General features: G+C 40.8%; 1 protein-coding gene across 11 annotated transcripts in view; it reads left to right on the forward strand.

The window, feature by feature from the left end:
• Positions 1–10: 10 nt before the first annotated feature.
• The window catches only part of LOC119140863 (transcription factor 4-like), a 233835-nt gene continuing 208463 nt past the window's right edge, over positions 11–25382 (forward strand). For 2 of the 11 annotated variants that reach the window (XM_037372501.1, XM_037372500.1), the window contains exons 1-2: positions 1002–1766; positions 3474–3546. In XM_037372501.1, the coding sequence (XP_037228398.1) occupies positions 1665–1766; positions 3474–3546 (175 nt within the window). In that variant the 5' untranslated portion in view covers positions 1002–1664. Of the gene's footprint in view, positions 148–446; positions 896–1000; positions 1767–2690; positions 2864–2970; positions 3124–3473; positions 3547–25382 lie in introns of those variants that run through there. The other 9 variants (XM_037372508.1, XM_037372499.1, XM_037372506.1 and 6 more) reach the window with 7 other exon arrangements.

Here is a 25382-nt window from a genome sequence, read left to right on the forward strand (position 1 = left end):
GTACTTTTTCGTGGGTTTGGAGGGTCACACACGTGTGAGATAATAAAGCACTTTGGCAGAAGATTCCTCTTTTTTTTTTTATATTATTTTTGTTCCTTACCCCCCCCCCCCTTTGGAATATTGTGAACATATTTGTGGCCATTTAAGGTAAAGTTACAATTTTTTGTTAGAGTAACTTGTCTGTGTTTTGGGTTTGGTTTTTTTTTTTTTTTTTACATTGTCTATCCCAATGTGTTATTTAAAAAGAGGTGCAAGTTATTCGATGTGTAAATGCAAATAGGAAGTACACCGCGTGTTGTGCACACATAATTGCTCATGTGTATTAATATACATGCTATATACACGGTGTAATTACACGTGTGAGATACACACTAAGGTGCAAACGCTAAAGGGTGATAACTCGGTGCTTTCTTTCTTACTGGAAAATGAAGTCGAACTAGTTTTTTGTGGAGTGTGTCGGGCCTGCAATAGCAAAATGTGAAATAAATTATAACATGCTGAGGGGGGAGGGGGCCGCTGGCATCGTCCCCAGAAACTTGAGCGTAAAGCAAATCAAAGGGCTGATTTTTGCAAAGTTTGCAGCAATGCTCTCTGTAAATCGAAAAAAACCTAACCCCTCCGGTTTGAAATTTAGCTGTAAGCGCGGGGAGGGGGATCACAAACAAACCAAAACAAAGCAGAATTAAAAAAAAAATGAACTGGATAATACAAGGGGAAAAAAAATATCGTTCCTGTTGGCAAAGTCTCCGCATCACGTGTATTTGCAGCCTCGTATAAACTCGCTTTGCCATGCGTATGTGCGCGAGCTGGGGAAATTTCAAGTATAATTCCCGCAAAAGTGCGGCGCGGGCGGGAGTCGGCGGCTGCCCGGGAGCTGCAGCTCCATGATCGGCGGGTACGGAGCAGCGCGGCGGCCCCGCGCTCCCGGTGCTGCCGGTGGGGCAGGGCAGGGCGCGCAGCGGCGGTGGGGAGCGGGGCTACAGCGGGCGAGGCAGCCGCTGGGCTGGGCTCGGCTCCCCTCCCCTTCCCCCGGGCGCTCGGAGGGAGTCAATGACTCCGCACAGGCCCGAGCCGCTCCTGGGTTGTTGTTATTAACCCCCCTCCTCCCCGCAAATTAGAAACTGGGGCTAATTGTCAAAGCCTGCTCTCTGCTTCCCTCCCGGCCCCGCCACTCCCGCCCCGCATCCCTCCGCACCGGCGCCTCCGTAGCCTGCGACTTTGCATCGCGCGCGCTCTCTCGCTCTTTTTTTTTTTTTTTTTTCCCCTTCCTCCTCTTATTGCTGTTATTGCTATTTGCCGTTTCTGCCTCTAAATGCTACTTTGCGTGGATGAAGGAGAAGGGAAAAAGTTGGGAGTGGATGGCTGTAGTTTTCTTCTCTGGGATCCTCATTCATTCCTCGCTGAACCTCCTGTTGCATAAATGATGTTCCAGGAGCGAGGCTTTTTCTTTTTTTTTCTCCTCCGGATTTGGGTTTAGAGTGGATGTTACCGGGTTTCGATCGCCTCTTTGGAAATACAATATCGCTTTTTTGTTGTTGTTGTTTTTGCTGCCCCTCCATCTTTTTTCCCTCCCTTCTTTTCAACTACCCACCCCCACCCCCCTGAAAAATCCGATTGTGTTTCCTGCAAGGCTCGGGACTGGGTTTCTGATTGCGGTTATTTCCATGTTTCTAGGTTTGTGTGATTTTGCTAAAATGCATCACCAACAGCGAATGGCTGCCTTAGGGACGGACAAAGAACTGAGTGATTTACTGGATTTCAGTGCGGTAAGAAACAGCGGTGGAAATTAACAACAGCTGTAAAAAAATATCTTCTAGCTGATCTGTTAAACTAAAAAAAAAAAAAAAAAACAACAAAAACCAAACCAAAACCCAAACCAACAAAACCAAAACAAAACTGTGATCTAAGTACATTGGGCAATTTTTAATCAGCAGCTAGAACCATGGTAAATATCTTCCTGCTTAAAAAAAAATAATTAGTCTTTTTATTATTTCTTACTGTATGTGATGGGAGATACAATCGTGTTCACAGCTTATTTTAATGTCTTGGATGTCTAAAATAATTCATATAAAGAGAGATAGCCCTAAAACCGAATATTTCTCATCATTAGTTAATAACAATATCTAACACTTTTATTGTGCTTTACATTTTATGGCGTTGTTGGCACATGAACTAATTAATTGCTAATTAGTTGCTTATATTCTATTTTCAGTTCTTCCCTTGTTTCATTTTTTGGCACATGGAAAGTGCAAAGAAATCCATGACTGTCTCAGTTTAAAGTTTTCACTGAAATCTCATGTGGCTTCTGCTGTCATTAAAACTGCTCCAATCTCCTCTGAAGCCCCCCAGCTAGATAGTGGGGGTTTTTTTGTTTTTTTTGTTTTTTTTTGGTAAAAAGTACTTCTTTGTCTCTTTGGGCTGCTCCTGGCTGGGCTGGTTTGGAGGCCAAACGTTAATCCGGACGTGTGCACTTGTCTAGTTTTGTCAGGCTCCCCCTCCCAGCCCCTTCCTTCCTCTCCCCCCCCCCCCCCCCCCCCCCCCCCAATATGTCAAGAGTATCTATCTATCGACTTATTTATTTATTTCAGGGGAGAATCAGTTTGCTGTGAGACGCATGTATGTTCCTAAAGACCAGCAACACCCCGCAAAAACTTGCCCACCCCACCGCACCCCCCTTTTTCCCGTGTAAATGAGGCTGCTTCAGGCTGCTGCTGCTGCTGCTGCTCCAGACTTTGCTGTGGAGGAATGGCTTGGGGAAGTTTGGCCAGGAAACACAGCCTGAGGCAGCTTTGCAGCCCCCTCTTTGCTTGTTGCACTTTTTCCATTTGTTCCTTCGCTTTTTGCAGGCTCTGACTCAGGGAAGGTGCGTATTATCCACTAGACACGTCGAAGAAGAGAGAAACCAATTAGGGTCGAAATAAATGCTAGGGAGAGAGAGAGGGAGCAAGAGAGAGGGAGAGAGAGGGGGAGAGGGAGAGAGCCTTGCTTCAAATTGCTCTCCTGTTAGAGACGAAATGAGAATTTAGGGCAGGTGGCAATTTGCATTATTATTATTTGGGTTCACATATGACAGGCAAATCCTAAAGCGGGATGGAAATGGACATTGCTACATCTATGGCCAAGGTTTCAACAAAAAAATTTTTTTCGCCTTTGTCAGCTTGAGAGTTGGAGAGGGGAGCGAGCCCCGCTTCCCAGCCTGGATAACGCTGCTGGGGACTGGGATTGCTCAAACTCTTCGGGAAGTGAATATTGTTTGGGGAGCTAATGAGCCTAATAAAAACATGATGATGGTGGTGAGGGGCTGGTGGGGGCCGTAAGAAATATTGACTTGTTTTCAGGTCTGTGGGGGGATGCTGTTTTGTGGTAGACAAACTATTAATGTAGTTTACAGCAAATGTGGAAGGAACTTTTGACTAACAGTGGACTTGGGAATCTCTTGTTTTCCGGTAGTAATGCCTGTTTGTTTTTTTTAGATGTTTTCACCTCCTGTGAGCAGTGGGAAAAATGGACCAACTTCCTTGGCAAGTGGACATTTTACTGGCTCAAGTATGTAACATTTCTGTTTCATACATAGTTAAAATGTTGTTAGTTATTTATCCATAGGCATTACCTTTGTTGTGGTTGTGTTAAATCTCTTCTAGGGAGCAGAATCATTCAGATTTGAGCAGAATTATTCCTAGGTGCTAGCTATTGTTGTTATTATTATTATTTCCACAAGACTGGGACATTTTCACAGTATTTCCATACAGTTATGATTTTTTTTCTTTAAAAAAAAAAGAAACCTTGACGTTTTTCCTCTGTTCAGGGTGAGCTAGCTTAAATTTTTTCTTTTGTAAACTGAGCATTGCAGATTTTTGTTTACAATTTCAGATGCTATCTTTTGTACATCAGAAATTATTATCAAAACATCTTGTGTGAGAATTAATTTAGTGAGTAAGAATTGAAGGCTGCTTAAATTAAATAAATAAATAAGCAAGTGTCCGAGTATCAATACCATCCTCTTCTGGGAAAAGAACTCTTTAGTATTAGAGATCGCTGTTTGCTGATGGAATATTTTTTTGTGAATTAAAATCTTCAGGGCTAGTTTCTTGTCCTGGTGGAAGATGGGGCATTTTCTTTGTAAATATCTGACTGCTTTTGAAGAGTCCCTGAAATTTAACCGGAGGATTTCTTTGTTTATTTGGCTGTAGTAGTACTATATGGGCAACTTCTGCATTCCATAAAAACAGAAGTCCTGTTTGATGACAAAAGAAATATCAGAGCTCTTTGCGGTAGAACATATGTGTACAATAATTGTCTGGCAACTAAAGTTATATATAGAGGCTTTTATATGCCTGACAAATTAGAAGTAAAACGAGCAAAGATACTTACGCATTTGAAATTTCCTTACTCTTCTATTAAGTTCGTTTAAGAGGGTTCCCTGCCTTGCGGATGTGGTGTTTTGGACAGAACACAAATACATCTCTGGGTAGAGAGTTGCAGTGTTTTAAAAGCACAGGCAATTACACATACCAACACGCTGTATGTAGTATTGTTACACATGGAGTACTGTTCTAAATCAGATGGTAAATTTGGACAAGTCTTCACTGCAAACTGCCAGTGGATATCTAGATATAAACACGTCATTGCATATAGTTTCATGCCTGGTATTTGCAGTTTGTACTCAATTAAAGGAGCCTCTTCTGTGTATTCAGTATGGCCATTTTTATTAAATGCACTAGTACGTCAATTAACTTTTTATTTCCAAGGAAGCACTTCCTAATTTGAAGGTAGTATTTAATAAACATTTTAAAGACACTAGATCAAATGCCACCTACAATTATTAAGCACTCGTTTTGTGCATTTTATTCAGACATTCAAAATAATAACATGGTACTGTTTTATCTTCACTAATTAGGTTATATTATGAATATAGTGACTTGGAGAATTTTAGTGTTAGGTTTGAATAACTTTGTAAACATAATTTGTCTTGTATCTCACAAGCTAATGTTTTTAATCCTATTTTTGGTCATTTTCTGAATTACATTATTTTAGTAACTGATTTAACTGAATACATAATATTCACCAGTTTTGTTTTCACTGGAGAGAAGCGAAGAGTGTTTGCCAGACAAATCAATTTGTCATGCTTATATACCAGTCAATGCAGCAACTAACACTTGGTCTAACAGCAATTGACTAGATAGTTATATTTAATAAATGCATCGTAAACCTCATCTATGAAGTCATTTTCATCAGAAATACCACAGGACAGCAAATCTGAACAGTGAGTGAAATCAAGGGGTTATATTGTTTTTTATTGTCTCTAAATCTGAAAGCATTAAAGTAACTTTGATGCGTCATTTTAGACATACAGATAATTTAATGAGCTGAAGCAAGTTAGTAATATTAAGATACAGACCATTTAAAATAACACCTGAACTCTCCCACACTGTAACAATGTGTAAATGCTTGCATACACCAGTCTCTGATGATGCAGGCTTAAGTACCCTGCTTGATAAAGGAACGCATACTGTATGTTGGTAGTTTGTTTGCACAATGGCATGCAGCACAGGGTATGCTCTTCTAAGGGAAAACCACTTTGAATTTACTGTATAAATATCTGTTGTTTGGTTGTCAGACAGGGAGTTTGGTAGTGAGTGATCAGTGATTTCAAAAAAGTTGTCAGAATATAGGCATCGGTGAATTGCCTCTCACTGATACTTGGTGAGAGGGTGGATGTGTGGCCTGAAGACACAGTTGCGTGAAGGAGAAGTGTGGCTATTGTTTCCCCGTGCTCTTGCTGGCCAGCTAGCAGTTTGCCATAGTCTTGCTCTTTAAGAATATTTGGTGTGCGGTGGTGTAATGAGACAGGACTTGAGAAATTCAGATTTGATATGATAGCTCCCAGACAACTGCTGTAAGAGATGTTTTCTATAACTATATGGAAGGTTTAAAGATAGCTCCATTAATAACATGTGAATGCAGTTTATTGTTCTAATTATACATATTGATAATATGGAATTTTAGTGATCTGAATGCAGCCTGTTCTTCTTCCTGGACAGATGCCCTTCTGAAGTTTGAGCTGACCTTCTTTTAATGGTCCTCTTTTAAAAATTATATTTACTGAGGTGGGGAACCACAGATGTCATTCCTCTGCATTAACCCAAAACTTCTCTTACAGGGGAGAGGAAAAAGAAAAAAAAAAAAAAAAAAAAAAAAAGACCCCAAAGAAAAGTAATCCCAAGCAGTGAAGTGAAACTGACTGTACTTTAGGAAGTGTGGTAATATTTCATGCTTAAAGTCATCTTAATAGCTTTTTACTCATCTAATATATGATGCTCTATTGTGATTTGTAATGTGTGAATGAAAATAAAGTAAAGCCATGTTTCCTTTTAATCTTTAATTTCACAAACATGGCTTCTTACCATGTTAAGAAATGGTGAGGGCTGCAAGGGAGAAAGGAATGTAACCTGAGACACAGCCGTGGATATTCCCATGGAGCATTTTTCACATGAAAGGCTTTTGTCAACCCAGTAAAGGACCAGGAGTTTTTGTTTGATGTTTGCAGGTGTTCAGCAGAGAGCACTAAAACAGTTCAGCCATGCTGGTTTAGAGACTCTGACCTTAACAGGGAGAATTGGTGAAGACTGAAATTATTTTTAAGAAAACTCCCCTGGAGTTACCTCAAATTTATATTGTATTTGTAAAGTGATGTAATACCTGGTACTTAAATTGAGCAATACACATCCATTAGAATGAAGTGGGGTGGTGGTGGTATTTTTTTTCCTCTTTTCCTCCTTCCCCCCTTTTTTTTAGGACAGTTGCCAATATAAAATTAATTTTCCTGGATCTTCTAAAATTTTCTGAATAGCATACCTTAGCTTCTGCAGCAAAAGCATCTGTTGTAATCCAAGTGCAAGCCATTGTAAAACAAAGGGAAGATGATGGTCGCTGGTGCTCAATTTTGGGAATGGGTTTTTTCAACAATTGTGGTGCTAAAGAATTTGCTAGTTCTGTCACATTTGGCATATTTCAGTTTTTGAACTGATAATCAGAGCCCACATCTTCCTGTTTATGTTCAATTTCTGCTTCTTCTATTTTAAGTATTTAATTTTACTTAAGTTTTCAAGCATCTGTTATAGATTGCCCACTATGTATATGTTTGAATATTGTGTGGGTGTGAGTAGCAGTAGAATAATTGAATTCTTATGATTGGCCATTCTATTGCACACGCAAAAAAAGCCCCTAAAATCTTTGCTAGCACAGACATCACTGAATAAAGTGAAGTCAGTTTAAAGGATTTAAAGGCTTGCTTTTAATTTTACCATTAGTTTGATTAGGGCTTGTCCTGCATTAGAGTAACAGCGATTACAAATTAATACATCTTTAACTAGGGAATCACAAATTCAGCTTGATTTTGAAGTCTTTTTTTTTTTTTTTTTTTTAAAAAAAATAAAACGTTGGATGTGTCTGTGAGTGAATTATAACCAAATACAGTTTTCAAAGTACAGTTCATTTTTGGAGTGTGGCCTTCTGGGAAAGGTGCCTAATTCTGCTACTACTGGTTGATCCTCAGAAAAACTGAATTAAATACAGTGTTCACCTCCAAAACGTTGTGGTGGCTGCTCAGGTTAGGCATGCCTCAGGGTGCATGCACAGGTCCCATTAGTAGGAATAGTGCTTGTGTGTGCTAGGGAAGAATGCACCCTTTACCAGGGAGGATTTTGGAAGAATGTGATTTATTTTGGGGGTTATAGTGCAGAATTGCCATTCATAAGGCAGGGGAGGGGGGAATAATACATGAGAAATTTTAAGCATGTGGGTCAGAAAAGTACTTTTAATAATGAAGGGAGTTTAGTAGGTTCATAATAACTATTGCAGTAACAGAGGTGGCTGCCTTTCTAGTGGTATATGTCAGAAAACAGAGAAAATTATGATTGAATTTGAGTGTTGGCTTTGCTTGTGTGTTGCACCACGTTCCTCCATTTGCCAGGCGGCATTCCAGGTCTCCAGCGTGCTGCTGCACAGGGCATGGCACCTCCGAGCCCCAGAGCCTCCAGCCCCTCGCCTGGTCCAGCTCTGCCGCTGCTGGCCGGTGGCTGTGCTTTGTAATACTCCTCTCTTGTTTTGCCTGTTGAAAAATACTTGAGGCTTTAGCTACATAGATACACAAAGGCAACTGCTTCCATATTTTTCATCCCTAATGTTTTGTAATTATGATTAAGAAGAAGAATGCTAGTTACCTCCCATCCTTCCAGCTATGTTTACTTGTGAAGCATTCTATCCTCCTCCCCTCCGAGTCCTATTAAAGAGAGTACTGTGGGGGCAGAAAAAGACCCACACTATGGTATTTGAATTGGCTTGAGACACCGTAGTGCATTCTTGGAGGAGCTACATATTTAGTTACAAAGAAGAGAGGTTACTTCTGAGTTTGTATCTTGCTCGCAGTGGCAAACTGAGCGCATCCTGCAGAGGACATTCCAGAGACACAGCCACCTACAATCACTCACATATATTTAAATCTGGAAGCTAATGTCCTATTTTCGTAATTTAAAAAAAAAAAAAAGATGGGGGGAATATGAATCCTCTTGATTTCTGATGTTGGAGGAAAACTAGCCTCATTAAATGGAAGAGGCTCTAAACAAATACTCTGCAAAAAGGTTGCATTAGATCTGATCTAAGTGAATTATATCTGAAACAGTTCAGTCCTGCCTGTTGGATATTTGTAGCTTTTCTTTAAAATACTTTTTGTCGTAATCATTGAGCGTCTACCTTGTCAATATATTTAATAATTCAAAACCATACACATTAGCTGTCTGAAAGACTGAAATGCTTGGGGGCCAGATCCAGCCAAATGTCACTTGGAGGAGACCTTTGTGCCTGCCATTGCCAAATTTAGCAGTAACAGAAATAATGTTTCAGATTATTCAGCGGATAAGAGGTATCTGTGAACAAAGTGTTTCTGTTAAACCAATGAACTTAGGTCTGACTTGGAATTAAGTGGGAGTGCAAAGTTTGTCTAACATGTTCAGTAAAGGATGCTGGAAAAAAAAGTTATTTGGGACCATGTGAGGTACAATTTGGCTTCTTCCCATTAGATTTGTACTCATGCCACTCCCAAATTCATATTTGTCATAGGCAAATACAGCTTCCATTGACTGAATTCCCAAGAAACATTAAATAGGTACAAATAATTGTCATCCTGTGTATCTTGTGAATACCAGGTCACGCAAACTTTAATCTTTCACCACTTACACTTATTTTTTGGCTCCTGCAGAAAGAACATGTGATTTAATTTATTATTTATCATACACACACACTCCACCCCCACCCCCCTGCTTCATGATTTAAACCATTACTGAATTCTGGAATTGCTTTGATTTTTTACTTACTACGTAAGTAAAAGGATTCAAGCACACACTTTGGGATCCCAGGAATGTTGTGAATAAACTGCTTGACATTTTTTGACAAGATCAGCAAATATCTTTACCATACTGTTGTAATGAGGAAATCACTTAAATAACAGATGAACAACTACGTCACATAAACACATATAATAGAACTATGTAATGAAAGTTTATGCTGTTAATTGCTTGAATCTCTCTTAAATGCACAGAATCATGGAGCACTAAAAGCTGTCATATAAACAGTTTTGTTTTGAGACTGAAATTATTCCCCCCCCTTTTTTTTTCCTTCTTCTGCTATGATAAACAAAGTCATTTTGTAAGCTTTACAGATAAAACATTTACTTCTAATGGTAAACTACATCTTTTATCTGGAAACTTGTGTCTTTGCAAGGCCCAAGAAAAGAGTAGAACCTTGGTGGCCCCAGGCCTGTGGTTTTCAGTGTTTGATATCATGATGTTATTTATATCAGTTGCCATAAGCCAAGATAACTGATCTGCAATTGTTTAATAAGGAACAGGGTATGTGTTTGTAATGGTTTAAAGATCTTTTACCAAAATTTTCTGAGATAAACGATGCCAGGGTGGTTGACATAATCAAAGTAGAACTAAAAAGGGATGGGAATTACATTTCAAGAAGTGGAAATTATTTTTTTGTTTTGCTCCTGAATCAGAGGCAGCCTATTGTTTTGAAGCTTATGAAATGCAGCCCATATGAACATCAGGTGCCTATATCTTCTAGGGCTCCTCAGAGCTGGCAGGAGAGATTACCCCAAGGTGTTTCAGGTCAGCACTGTGACTCATTTTCTGGCGATGCCTATTCTCTGCCAAAGGACCTAGTGATATGCCAAAGCGTAGCTTGCTGCATTCTGGCTGTTAAAGGCTAGGTGAGACACATCCCCCCAGCCAGATCACACTGTCATTGCTCAGAAAAATTTCTAGTACAAGTAAGCTCACCATGTGGTCATCAGAGAGAAGAGCCGGCATAGCCTGGGAATGTTTTACATGTCCTGCTGAAGATGTAGGTATATAAAATTAATACACATGTAATAGTATGTACCATCTGCCAGTGTCTGTAGATAGTCTATAGAGTTCCTCTTGCACCTCGGAAGACAGGAGGATTAACAACAGTTAAAATGAGTCCCTTGAATAATTTAATTTGGTGTTATTTATTCTGTACTATTAACCGCTAAGTAGAAGTCACTACCAAATTTCCTTGTCTGCCTTCATGCAGCTGATGCTGCCTGTCAGTCTAAGGCGATGAGATGTTGAGAGGTCTCCACTTTTTTTTGTCGTCTGGGAGGTATCGTGTGCCTCGTGGGATCTAGTCCAAATGCCGAAATCTGCCTCTTACCATTTGTGCTGTTCAAAGGTCTTCAAACCTGTGACTTTGGGGTTTGTAGTTGCAATCTATTGTTGTCTGTGCTGGGTATTGATCTATTTTGGAAACAACACTTCACATGCGCTGCTGTATTTGCGGAGTCCTCTTGTGGAATTTGTCTAATCCTCTAAGACTTGATTTGTTGAATATAATGATTTTCTTTTCACCTGGTGAAAAGGCTTCCAAGATTAAGATGATATATCTGGCACTTGGTGGTGCCTTCTGCTCCACTGTCTCAGCAGGGTACTGGGGAGAGGTGCCCGGGCACTGCACTTGCGTGTTCCATAGCTGCCCAGTCCTCGCTGAAAACTATCTCACGTTTTCAGCTGGCTTCAGTGGGGCTGGCATCTGGGATTCATTTCCTTTGCTCAGGGTGTTCCTCGAAATCTGCGTTGGTGTGTCAGTCTGTACCGCAGAAGTGGACACCGATGGCCTTGGCATGGGTGCCCATGTTGGGCGCAGGAGGCAGGGGCAGAGGAGCTGAGGCTCCTGTGCTCTCCGGCTGCTGGAAGAGGCAAAGGTGCTCTTGCTTCGGGCTCTGTGAGCAACGGCAGGCTGTCATCCCTTGCCTGCGAGCTGGCACGCCGTGGCAGCCATCCCAGCAGCTCTGTCCCTTCCTGCCCTTTGACATGCTTCCCATTGCCAGTGCCACCCTTGGCCCCCTGCATTGTCATGGGGGGTGTGGGTGTTTGGTGAGCTGCAGAAGGTGTCTCAGGTCTGATGCAGGAGGGGTTCTTCCTCGGTTGGCGCTTCATTTATGCGAGTGCAGAACTAGAGAGGCTTCAAACAGGAGATTTTACCTTTGGATTCTTACCATTTAAGCAGATGCTTTCAGCCCCTTGAGCTGTTTCTGTGGGTTCCAGCAAAGTTTATTTAAAAAAAACCCCACACAATAAAACAAAACAAAAACCCTATTGTATATTATATTCACTATGTGATCAGTACCTCCACCAGGATAGTATTAGGGGTTGAAAAATAGAAAAAAATGAAAATAACAGAATTAATTCTTAGGCATGTCTGTACTCCCTAAGAAAATGGGATTCGGTTCTTTTTGCTCTGTAGTATATAAAAATTAGACTGTCTCTTGGTGCTGTTTTTCTTAAATAAAAGCCTGTCTTGTTTCTGAAGATTTGGGATTGTCAGGTTCACATAGCACGATGCACTTTTTCCTCTGACTGTACATTTAAATACAATCAACCTATTTGATAAATAACTGGTACAAAGGTTTTGTTATATTAAAAACAGCTAAGTATGACTCCTGATCGAATATCAAGACTGTAATTGAATCTCAGGGGTTCTGGTACTGTTCATAAAGCATTTGAGTTGTTTTGTGCCTCGTGACGTCAGCCAAAAGCTTGATTGAATTATGTTCTTGTATTGTGGGAGCACCTGCCAGTGCCACTAGACTTAAGGGTCTGTCAGCATTTCCATTACAAACCTTTCTGATAAGTTTGTGACTTGGCTGTAAGCATTCGAACTGGGCTGAAGGCTGGCATGTAGACTTCCAGCTTGGAAGCAAGTTGTTCCAGAAATACAACAAACCCAAATAGATTCCCCCAACTAATATGGTGTGCAGTGCTCCTTCCTGTGACTCTTCTCTTGCCTGATTCTTTATGAAGATCTGATGCTGTTCCTTCAGCGCAGTTCCTATTTGAAATGACTGTGAGATCTGACAAGAGGAGAGGCTGAAATAGCGGTGTCCGGTGAAATTACACAAAAGAGTTTCTTCAGTATTTTAGAAACAAAGCCACGCAGGGATGAGGCTGTGGCATCATCTCTCTGTCATTCCAGTACCACAAGGCTGTTTGGGTGGACTTTCATGTGGTAACATGATGCAGGAGTGCCTGTGAGCATGGTGCATCTCTGCTGGCAGTTTTGCAGAGTATAGCATAGGTTTTTATATTTTCCTTATCTTTGAGGGGATTCTCATTAAAGGGAGAAGTGACAGCAGTGAAGTTTGTGTGTATGGTTATAATAAAGAAATAGCTATTAAATTACTTTTAGCTCCTTATAGATCTGTGTACTTAATTATAGGGACTACACATAGCAGCTGATCCTGAAATGCAGAGTAAGTATTTAGTGCCATGCTGCTCAAGGTTCCTTGCATCAGGAATAAATGCTCCTTATCCGTCAGTGACTGTGTCCATTAGGCCTTGTAACTGTTTAAATGCTGCAGATATTTTGAGAGAAGGCCAGGGATGAGACTATGCATTTGTGATAAGGCAGATTCACCATCAGACCTCCTGAAAGGAAAGAAAGTGGCCTAATAGCTTGATTAAGTTTTGCAGCCGTGAGACCATCATAGTAGAGTCCTGGGTTCGCCCCAAAGGTCACCCTGCTGTGTCTGCAGGAGGATCCAGCTCTTTGTTCCCACCACTTCTCTAGGATTAACTGTTTTGCTTGGGCTGTGCACAGGGGAGATGATTTAGGCTCTCAAGACTTAATAATACTGCAAAGTCTCCTTCACACGGCATTTCATATCGCATAAATCACTTCTCCCTGAAATGTAGACAAACGTTCTGGCGTAGTCTTTCTGAAATCTGCTCCTTTGCAATGAATACTGTGTAGTCAGCCTGAGGTTGGGAATGTCCTCTCCATGAGAAGTGGTACCAAATTCTGTGTTGTGACTGCACCCAACTCTGAAGCGTTATTTTATTTTTCAGAGCTAGGATACTTCTTTCTGTAGTGTCTGAATGTTTGTGGCGGAGGCTTGTAGGAGAAATGGAAGCAAATATTTGGAAAATACTTTTTCCTGATCTCATAAATATAAATAAATTACGCGTTCTGTGGTTCCTGATGTGACTGTAACCTGCCAGGCACGCTTTCATTTTGCTCCTATACTACTGATGCAGCTTTTCTAGTCGGACCTTACGGATTGATCTTCCTGTGCTGTGACTAACTAGTGTCAGCTACTAGTTGCTGTCTGTTGCCAGAGCAGTTGGTTTTGGCTTGCCTTAAACTCATATTGTTCGGAACCACTTGTGTTTTTTGTGCTAATCTGGGCTCTCCTAAGCCAACTTTATTTAACAGTATTTTGTCCATTACAGTCCTTTGGGAAAAAATTGTGTGTTAAGTCCTGATTAGACACTAGATAATGCTTTATTCTGCAGGATCAGAGTTGTTAGCAAATGCATTGCTTAACTTTTGTTTTCTGTGTCTAATCACTTTGTTGATTTTATGCTCTTTGGAAAGATTTACTTAGGAAATACTGTGTCTTGTTGTATAAACAGAGGAAAATTCATGTTTCTATAATTGGATATTTTGTAAACACCACAAATTAGAGCATTTAATTTATGAACTAGCTTATTAACTAATGGACATTATCTTCTCTCTCCTAATTTTCTCATTTATATTCCATATTTTTTTTCTTCTATCTCTGTCTTTTAAAACTGAAGCGGTTAATTGGCACTAGTGGCAACATAGGGGCGAGAGTGCTTCAGGTTCGTGCTCATGTCAAGATTTGATTAAGCGGCTTGGTCAGTGTGAAATACTGATGCTTCTTCACATCTCCCTGCCTGTGACTGAAGTGTACAACAGACACTGAGAATGTGTTGATATCCAATTAGGAAGTTAACATGGCAAAATTACCAATTATCAGAAAGTAAACATACAACTCAGGACAGCTTTTGTCAGCACACAGGCTCTCTGTTGTGTGCCTTGTTTGGGAGATGCCCTTTCCAGGGGAGTGCTGGTTCCCTGGCTGTGGCATAAATCCTTAACAGTAAAATTATTGGCAGTAAATTGTCATTTTCTTTCTAACCACAAATCCAGTTTAGCTGAAGCACAAGAACATTGTCAAATGAAAAAAAAACAAACACACCCCCCCCCCCCCCCCCCCAAACAAATCCCTATATATAATGATCCATGTTTTATTTCTTTTTGAACCTCTGTTGGGAATTCAGTCCAGTCTAGGTCATTTCAGTAGTATTGGATCAGCAGCATGGTCACTTCTTACCTTTCCATGGGTCTCAGCTTGTCCAGATGTTTGTCATCTCATTTTCTCTGTTTCTTCCCCTTTACTGACTTGTTTTTATTCTTTCCTTGGACTTGTGAACGCAAGCTCTGTAGGACAGGAAAAACACTGCAGTTCATTAAACCTTCATTATCTGAGCACTGTGGGGCAAGATTTAGTCTTTTTGCAGTACAAATCCAGGGTAGAGAGCTCTGCCATTGCACTGTGAGTGTGATGTGGGGCAGTGGCGAAACCCCTTCCAAAAATCATGGTTCTCCTGCGTCCAGGAAAAAAAATCACTGGACCGTATGGCCATCCACATCTGCCTAGTACAGTAATAAGCCTCTGATTTACAGTTGTCCCCTTTAATTTCAATGTTTCCTTGCTTAGGGTGCAGAAGATGTTATCTATTTAAAATTTAGAAGTGAAGGAATAGGAATGGAGGAAACACCTGAAAACTCTCTAAGCCCAAATTTAACAGATTAGGTGATAATTATTTGCATTTTTGTGCTTCTGGAGTCCCACTGCCTGTAAATGCCCAAGTGTTGTATGTGGCCATTGAACCCATAGTATCTGACTACAAGGAGATGATGACGCTTATTATACCGAAAGTATGATATTTTAAACTTTAAAATATATATACCTAGCTGTTTTCTAATTTATTCTTAAGTGTAAAAAAATATATATTAAAATCCTCTGGTTCTGCTATTGGGCAAAATTGTAAAATTGTGATGTGTTTGTAAACAGGGCAATGCCTAATGTCAGGCCTAATGGAGAGTTGTTATTTTCTTAATCCAAAATAGAAAGAGCTTAAATAGAAAGTGCAGGATTATAGAAGAAGCAGCTTTATTCTTTTTAATATAAAGTTGTTTCCTCTTATTCAGCTCAGTCCTGTCTCCACTGTTGGAAAAAATGAAGCTTTGGTGGGCTCTGCAGGGGTGGGATGGAGCCCCTTGCACTGAGCAGCCCTTTGCAGTGCACTTGCAAGGGGTCACGAGCACTGTGTACTCTCTGGAGTTGCTTTGTCTTCTTTTTAATATTTGTAGAATCATATTTTTTTTGCTTAAGCCTCTTGCCTGTCCATTGCTATCTAAAAGACCTAGTTCAACAGGAAATCAAGAGCAAAAATGAAAATGGATAATCCGTAGAACACTGTCAAATTTGTGTTGTATTTATCAGAAGCCAGTTTGTAAAATAACAATGCTGAATAAAAATAGAAGTGAATTTAAAAAATAACAGAACACTAACAAATATGTTTGAGAAATAACACTCTTCCTGGTCTCATTTGCAGTGATGGGAGAATTCCCAAATGTGATTGGAGGGAGTGTTGTGAAAGGGAAGGATGGGGCTGCTTGCTTGCTAGTGCGTTCACAGATGGCACCCATCTTGCCTACTGTGACTTTCATCAAAGACTGGCATCTTAATCTGATGTAATCATCTAGGTGCCTCCGATCTCAATGGAGAGAGATAGGTGTCTGTAAAGAGATGGGGAGGCTTATCCCTTTTTAAGATAAGGGTTTAAGATGGCTCTTTCGAGGTACCCATCCCTTCATACCGATTGTAAAGACAGCTCAGTGACTAGATGCCTGGTTTTTAGATGGCTAAAGTTAAATGAGATGAATCCCATCTTAAAGGTCCCCTGGGTCTACTTGAATTCTTTTTTTCTTTTTATTTTTTGTAATTTTTATTTTTTTAGACCACAAAATCTTTCATTCTTATGTCTCTGAAGAATCAAGAGCCCACATCATATAGACTGGAAAACTCTTCTCTCGCTGCAGCATTTTATGTTGTTATTTATGTATTTATTACATTTATTAAAGACTGCCACTGTGTTTGGTGTTGTGCTTTTTAGAGGGTTAATTGGTTCCAGTTGCAGAGTTAATTGAATTCAGTTGGCTCCCAAGGAGGAGATGTGAAATGGAGTCTCTTCTGAGGGTGACACTTCCCGGGAGAGGGAAATACCTCCTCTCCCCTTCCTGCGAGGTACAATTCTCCTTTGTACCTTAAGAGAGGAAATTTTCTCTGCGTTGCCATTTCATCTCATTCTTATCAGTGCATCCTATAAAATGCCTCCTTCCGAGTGGCAGGGTGTCTATGCAGTCATGAATGCACATCTCCATTATTAGCATCTCTTGATTTTATTCCAACTTGGTGACTAATAGCAACAGATTCCAAATAGTTATTCTGAGACTTTTGACTCAGTCCAAATTTTGCCTTAAAATGGGTTTGCTTACATACAAGAGCTATTTTGCTCTCCTGCATTCATTGTAGCATTTTCAAATAATTTTCAACTTGAAAAGGGGTTTGATCTTTTCTAATTTAATCAGAATTTCCTCAGAAGACTTCAAGGAAGAACATCTCATTTACTGATTGGTGAAACTGGAAAAGTTCCTTATAGAGAATCATCAAAAATTCTGGCTGATTACTGTCTAGTACTGGATTTATGAACTGTGCTCAAACAGGTTTTTTTCTGGTGGGTATTCACACTTCTTGTGTCTGGCTCACTCAAATACTGCAAATATCGCACTTCTCTTTCTCATTAGAGGCAGCTAATTAATAAATATGAGAAAGTTAACTGATTGGAAAATGTTGTCTGGGCCCTGTGACTTGGTAACCTTGACTTTCTTTTGAGTAATAAAAAATAATAGATAACATGCGGAAGGAAGTGGTCATGGATTTATGTAATCTATCAGATCCACAACTGGAATAAATCAGCATAACTCTACAAACACCCACCAAGTTGTGCCATTTTATGCTATCTGAGCATCTTGTGCTCTGCTAGGAAGCTGGTAGGATAACGTCTAAAATGCCTTTGCTTTAATGAGGGCAGTGAGGAGGATCACTGCTTCCTGGGAAGAGGATGTGTTACAGCTTCATAGGTACTTGTGAAGGTACTGCCTTGTACCCTCCTTTTTATCTTTCAGTGTAAAATTAAAGCACACATTTCCTGGTTCCTATTTGGCTGAAGCCTCCTTCAAGCACACATTCAATAATTTGTCTTATTCATCTCCTCATCATGCTCATGGTTATGTTACACTCACCTACAGTAAGGATTCAGTGATAGAGGAAGAATGAATATGGATGAATTGATGAATACAAGTGCTGTAAGTGATTTTTAGAGCTTCTCATATTCAGTTTGACAGTCTCAGATGGAAGACTGTCAAGATCGGTCCCATTTTTTGAATAGTCAAGTGCACTTTATGTGCTTTTCCCCCTGAGTTGGAAGCTGGTCTTTTGGAGATTGAAAGCAATGGGAATTTTCCTGCCGACTTCCCTGTGAGAAGGATTGGGCTCTTTGTCTGCTTATATTCTGCAGATTTATATGTTTCGTTGCCCTACATACTCGTACTAGTGAAGGAGATAGGCACAGGCATGGAAAGGCGTGATATGAACAGCTGGGCTCTGAGGGCTCCATTCATTTATTTATTCTTTTAGGCTTGCCCAGGAGAATAATTTTCTCTCATACTCTCCTTGAGATTTTTCTGGGAGGAGATGTTTGCAGGGATTGGAACAGCCTGCTGAAAAGTTGCTTCCTTTCAGCATTTTGAAGTGATTTAAAAATGATTTTTCTCTACCAGCTTCACAGTAATTTGTAGTGAAAACTTCCCTTGAAAAAACTCACTGCCATCCTTCTAACTAGTGTACACTTTGTATTTCCTTGTCCTACTGTTTGGGTTATAAACATATTTTAAAAATATATTCACACACACAACATTATCATGATTCGGCTTAAGCATCTGTGGTTATAAGTGCACTTCATTTCACCTAATTAAGTTATTTAGTCATTTACACATTAGCAATGTACTACATATTCCACTTTTACAGGAACTTATTTTAATTATACCCACAGTTCTGTTCTGCTCCATTATAGCCATAGATCAAGCTGAAAAATAGCCATTCTAAAAGCCATATGCTAAAAGAGATTATAGGTCATTAAGGCCAAATTAAGGTAACATTTCTGATGGTCACAAACAGAAGTCTAACCAACAATTATCTTCTTTCAGGTCTGTAGATATAGTCCTCTTTGAGCTTTTAAGATGACAACCAAAGGACAATCTCTGATTCCTAATTGTTTGCATTGGTTTCAGAGGTTGTAATTTCAGAAATTAATAAGGTTTGCTAAGGCATAACAATATTTGTTTGTTTTTCTCTCTCTGATTCTGGTGCTTGCCAGAGGGCCCCAATGTAAACTTGATCTTCTGAACATTCAGCTCTTGTGGAGTACCTGCTCAATGTAAGCATCCGTCCATCTGCTTCCTTTAGTTGTACTGACCATCAAAGCTCACTGTCAGTGGTGTTGGGTTCTACAGCTTCAGGTTTACTGGTCTTCTGCTGAATAAGGTTGGATCTAATCGTCTCAAGATTAATTTTGGCTTGGAGCTTGCACCTAAGAAGCTTACCAGTAATTCCCTTTTGAGTGAGCCTCGGTGGTATTTCCCACTGGACTGGAAAGAGCTGAGCTATAGGCAAAGTTTCTGCAGGGAGAGACCTGGGCGTCTTATCTTCGGTATGCGCTGCTTAGCAAGCTAAAGTCTTCCGCTAGTTTCTAGCACTTAAAGTTAACTGTAAGTCTGATCATTTTCACTATCCAAACACATTCGCAAAAAAATTAAGCCTGTCTGCTCTGTAGTCATTTGCAAATGTCATATTATAAACAGAATTGCTTTCTCCATCAAGTGGAATAAATATTCCCATTGCACTCAAAGAATTCAGAAAAATCTGGAGGAAATGGCTCAAACAGGACAATGCTCCTTGAAGGTCAGTGGTGATGGGCCCGGTAGGGCGAGGAGTTCTCTGCAAAGGCTTGTGGATCATTTCAGGCAGGAACATCACAATGAGCATTTCTTCCCTTGGAAATTGTTAGGCTGTGGGCAAAGACAGACACCTTTTGGGAGCACTGTAGGTTTTCCTGCTTTAGCCATAGGAGAGGGTATTTTTTTTTTTTTTTTAAGAAATGCAATTTTTAAACTAGAAAGCTTTCTTAGATTACAGACAAGGCTTTTCAACAAAATAAGCTGGAAACCATTCCTGTCTATGGGCTGTTAATTTCCCATTCTTTCTTTTAGACTTGTGAGGGTATTTAAGAAAAATATTTACAGTAGCCTTACCAAAACAACTCTTCTAAAAAAATAAATATCATAGAATCGTTTAGGTTGGAAAAGGCCTTTGAGATCATCAAGTCCAACTTAACCCAGTGCTGCCAAGCCCACCACCAAACCACGTGGCTAAGCACCACATCTACACATTTTTTAAATACCTCTGTGACTCCAGCACCCCCCTGGGCAGCCTGTGCCAGTGGATGACCACCCTTTCCGTGACGGGATTTTTCCTCATATCCAATCTAAGCCTCCCCTGGCACAACTTGAGGCCATTTCCTCTTGTCCTGCTGTTAGTTATCTGGGAGACTGACACCATCCTGCATACAGCCTCCTGTTAGGGGGTTGTAGGGAGCCAGAAGGTCTCCCCTCAGCCCCCTCCTCTCCAGGCTGACCCTCCCAGCTCCCCCAGCCGCTCCCCACAGCACTTGTGCCCCAGCCCCCTGCCCGGCTCTGGACACACTCCAGCCCCTCAGGGTCTGTCTGGGAGCGAGGGGCCCAGAGCCCAGCCTGCCATTCCAGGGGCGGCCTCCCCAGTGCCGAGGGCAGGGGGACGGGCACTGCCCTGGTCCCACTGGCCATACTGCTTCTGACACAAGCCAGGATGCCGTTGGCCTCCTTGGCCACCTGGGCATACTGCTGGCTCATATTCAGCCAGCCATCAGCCAGCCCCCCCAGGTCCTTTTCTGCTGGGCATCTTTCCAGCCACCCTGCCCCAAGCCTGCAGCGCTGCGTGGGGCTGTTACATACGTGTATAACCAAAAAGAGTCATCAGTGGTCACACTTACGATGTTCAGCTAGTGCTTGGTTCAAACCAGGCTCTGGTAGCAAGACAAAAGGAATTACACTCTTTCTTCCTGCCCAATGCCATGCTGGTGAGTACCGTAACGGCTGTTGTATCCCTTTCTATTCTAGAGTAAATCACATGAATTATGAAATACTGTAGGATAAGATCCCATGAACAGCTGGGATTCCTGTTGCATCTCACAAGTAACAGCCAAAAAAATTACAATCTCTTATCCAATGGATTTGTTAAACACAGGTAATCCCACATTCCTGAGCAGCTTCTGTCTGTAGCTAGCTGGCTGGCCGCTCACAGTTAATCATTCCCATGTTTGTGTCTTCAGTTGCCAGCCGTTGGACTTATAACGAAAGACTTGTACTGCAAAGTATTTCTTTGGTGTTTATAAACGTGGGGATGCATATTAAATGCCATTTATTAGAGTGTTTGAAAAGGAAGTGAGGACTGGAAGGGAGGTTTTGGATTAGCAGGTCCAGGTGGCTGGTGTTGCTTAGATTGTCACGCTCTGTCTTCAAATTCTTAAGGTTTTTGATCCAAAAATCATCTTGGAGTAGTATTCCAGCATCTCAGTCCTGATGGCCAGAAATCTTATTGTAATGTTTTGACAAAATTTAAATATGGCCAGTTTATATTCACTTGTTCTTGTTTCAGCACTTAAATAGCATGTTTCCTTTCTCCATCTGTCCCCCTCCCCCAACACGGAGCATGTCTCTACAGGAATGTGCCTTTTTTGATAGGAAAAGTCAACTAGACATTTGTGTCTCTCAGATGCATGCATATACTTGCCCCAGTTAAGTTTGCTCTGTACTCATCCCAAGGAGGGAGCCAAGTGCCAGGGAGTGATGCCACAACAGCAGGTGCTGTCTCTGTAGATGTAAGGCAGTCCTGTCCCACCACCACCATAGCTGAAGCCTCCTGAGGGGCCTTCTGACCTACCTTGGGTGTGGACACCCTGCAGGTGTTGGGTGGGCTGCCTAATTGGAGTAATTTCAGCTGAGCTACTAGAGAGCTGCAGGAGCTCATTAGGGGAGGGCTGTGGATGAAGGTGGCTGGTTGTGGCCCTGGGGTTCTTTGCAGTCTGACTGGATCCTGGTGGTGGGTTTGTTGCTTCTGCTCAAAGGTAAGGAGTGGTGACTAAGTTTTCCACTTGAAGGTTTTGAAAGGAAATACACAGAGGTTGGTATACTTTGTCTTTCTTGTTCTGGGGAAGTCTCCTGTGGACTTTCCCTTGGGAAGTCTGGGTCTTTACTTTGTGTTTTGTTGGGGTTTTTTTTCTTTTCCTTGGAAGCTCTTGCTTTGGGATTTGCAAACAGGATATTTCTGCTTTATTTTAGATTGTAGAAAGTAAGGTTGGGTCCCTTGGTGGAAATTCATAGTGTGTGTATGTATGCTTGTTTCTGTGTAGCAGACTTGCCAGTTGTTTTCAAAATCTTGGTTAAATAAGTGAACCTGCTTGCCTTATTTATAAACTTATGGGATTTTGTAAGAACTCTATTCACAGGAGATAAAATCTGTTTCCTTGTTCTATTCTATGAATTTTTTTGGGTTGAAATAATTAAATCCCATCTCTTGGTTTGAAATAAAAATGCCAACCCAAAATACAGACCCGCTGCACAGCAGGACATGATAGTGCGGAGTTCTTTGTGTTTGGGTCAGGAGGCTGTGCGTGCACCTTGCCTCTGCTGTTGGCTGCCTCTAAGGTGAGGAGGTAGATCTTTGCAGTGGTGGTGGGTGAGGAAATTTGCCTGGATATCAGTGATGACATACCTACCTTAAGTGTGTGTGTGGGTTGTTTTTTTGTTCTCTCAGTATTTTTTCCTTAAAATTTTCTGTGGTTTCCCAGTTTAGCTGACCAGTGTAATCCTTTTGCTTGCAATAGGGTTGCAAGCCAGCACTTGCATTTTGACTTCCACCCGCTTTGAATGCACTCTTAGATAGTGAGTTAAGTGTAGTTTTTATTTCTGAAATTCCGTGTGAATGATAGTATAAGCAGCTCTTCTACTGTTAAACCTCCTCTGTTGTGCAGGGGTGAAAATGTAACCTATATGTAATTTTTCTTAAACCCTGCTCCAAATCCGAAGGCCTTCTACTCAAGGAAGAGTCCCATTGACTTTTCTAGAGGAAGGGATCCTGCCCATTAGTGATGTGCTAATTCCACTTGTGTACAGTGGTATGAATTGGATGTAACTTTACTGAATTCAGTGGATTCATGCCAGACTTACGCTTGTGCAACTGAAAGACTTTTTTGCGTTTTGTCGCAGAACCTGATAAGTAGTACCATGGAATCAAAAGCGCGCATAATGTGCAAAGTCAAACTATATTTAAAGCGGAACACAGAGGAACACCTCTAACCTTTCAATATGTGAATAAGATGTCAACCTAGTTCTGTAACTCCACCAGGTTTTGACATGACAGTGCATTTGCAGTCACTTATATGCTTGCATTGGTGAAGTGCAATAATTTGCCTATGTTTATTGGTGCAAACTTTGAAAGTTATCACCTTTTTATTTAAGAGAAAGAGACTACAAAGATGACATCATGGGAGCCTCATGCATAGACAGTTACATTTTGAAGAGACATGTATTTTAAGGTGTTCCCTGCTGCTTTGCCTTTCCTTTTTGCAAGGTCCCTGGAATGAAGACCAAATTTTCATCCTTAAACTGAAATTTCTATATCTGTGTCAATATTTACAAAAGCAGTTCTAGCTTTCCTTGCTGTATAATTAGTCATCAAAGTGAGTGATCTGAATTTCGCATTCTGTTATCAGTGAGTTGGTGGAAGACATTCAGTTTTGCAAACCTGGCCATCGATGTAGCTGTTCAAAGTAAAGGTGTGGAAAACTTGCTATAAATCTGCCATTTTAAATAATGAGGGGGTTTGCTCATTGAAAGAAGCATAAAAATTGGTATTGAGTAGTCTACATTTTGATTTGAAATTTTGGGAAGACTCCATGGCAACGGCGATGTGAAAGAGAGTAGGGTCTTTTCATTAATCCTTTGGTCTTTAGGTAATCAAGCTTTGTTTGCTTGCTTATTTGTTTTGGGGTTTTTTTTGTGGAAAAATAGGCTGTTGGACTGCCAACTTTGTACAGTAATCTGTTTCAGTGTGTAAATTATTTTGAAATACAAATTTTGTTCTGAGGCAGTCTCAAATTCATAAATTCCCTTGTACTCTTTCATGGACACAGAATGTGTATTGTGCTGGTAATGTTTTTGTAACTTCAAGATTAAAGGAAGGGGATCATAGTAAATATTTTGACAGTAATTAATTATCTACCTTCTTACCATTTTCACAATTATGTAAATTTTCTGTACTGGATCAAAAATAACTGTGGAGGGATATGAAAATGTGATCAGCAATATGAATAAATCTGGTAGTTATTTGACATTTTACCTTTTACTTCAGTAACTGTCGCACTGTATTATTAATGTTTATTTGAAGTATGAATGTGAGGACCAACTTTACCAGTTTGCTTGTCTCACAGGTTGATATCTAAAGGGAGATATCATTGATGGAAAACCAGAGAGACTAAATAGATATATTTGGTCTCACAGGCAGTCCATTAATTTGCTCAAATTAAATATTATCTTTAACTATTGAAGGGTTAAATGTACACTGTTAATGGATTTAGACAGCCATTAAGTCATAATTGCTCTTTAATGTAGTTGGCAAAAGACATTATTTGATATAACATTGAAAAGGGACTAAAAGCACCAGGATACTTTTTTTTTTCTTCATATAAATGTATGAGATTAAATTCCATTTTTATTTAACACTGTGGACCTACTAAACTCTAGGAGTTTACGTGGCTCTAAGGGAGCCGGGAGGATGTGGGCTGTGCCCCCAGGTTGGGCTCCGTGGTTGTGCCAAGTCTTCCATGAGCATGCAAGGATGGATTGCCTGTGCCCCTGGTGTAACGCTGAGCAGAAGGAAAGCTCCCTGCCGCTGCCCTTGTGTTTGGGAGCATTAGAAATGACATCTTAACCCCACAGAAGGCAGTGGGGGGAACCCTAAATGATGCAATCTGTGTTGCCACTGTGGTTAGGATGGTAGCCCAAAGGTTGGTGGGCTATGCCAGCAATATGTGCTGAGGCTTCAGAAACAGTCACGAGCATCCTCCTGGGTTTGCACCTGCCACTTCAGGGTCTCTTCTTGGAGCTGGTCTGTCATCAGCTGTGAAATACAAGTCTGGGTTACAGGTGTGTTATGGTCACTGGGGCTTTATTTTGGTTAAAATTTAAAAATATTTTTAAGCTTTCATAATTATCTGCAAATGTATGTTGGTGCAGCTCTCAGGGTTGAGATCCTTTGGCGGAACAGGATTGCTGACCTCTTCAAATTATTGTAGGGCCACTAGTGCTCCTGCTACAGGTCCTGTTGAAGGTTTCTTGAGGTCTGTAGAGGTGAGATTGTTAGGTGGAAGTCATTGCAGTCACACTGAACCCCCCAGAGCCAGGGCAGTCCGAGGGAGGTGGTTTTAAAAGCAATTGCTATCAGCTGGGGGGAATATGGGCTGCAGGAGTGCCTTTGGGGTGCTGGGGTAAGTCAGCTGGGGCAAACAACAGGGTTCAGCTGTGGGACTTGAACTTTCAGATTTGATTTAATTTAGGTTGTTTTGTTTATTAAAGTGACAAGTCACCTGTACAGTTTAAGTTGCTTTGACTGCAGTCTGTTCTTTATCTTTCTTTCTGGGCAGTGGTAATCTACAGATGAAGGGCTCTTGTGAAGAGAATTAAGGTGGTAATGTCTAAAGCTGCTCCGGCTTGAT

This window comes from Falco rusticolus, chromosome W (assembly GCF_015220075.1).
Source record: "Falco rusticolus isolate bFalRus1 chromosome W, bFalRus1.pri, whole genome shotgun sequence".
NCBI classification, from domain to species: Eukaryota; Metazoa; Chordata; class Aves; order Falconiformes; family Falconidae; genus Falco; species Falco rusticolus.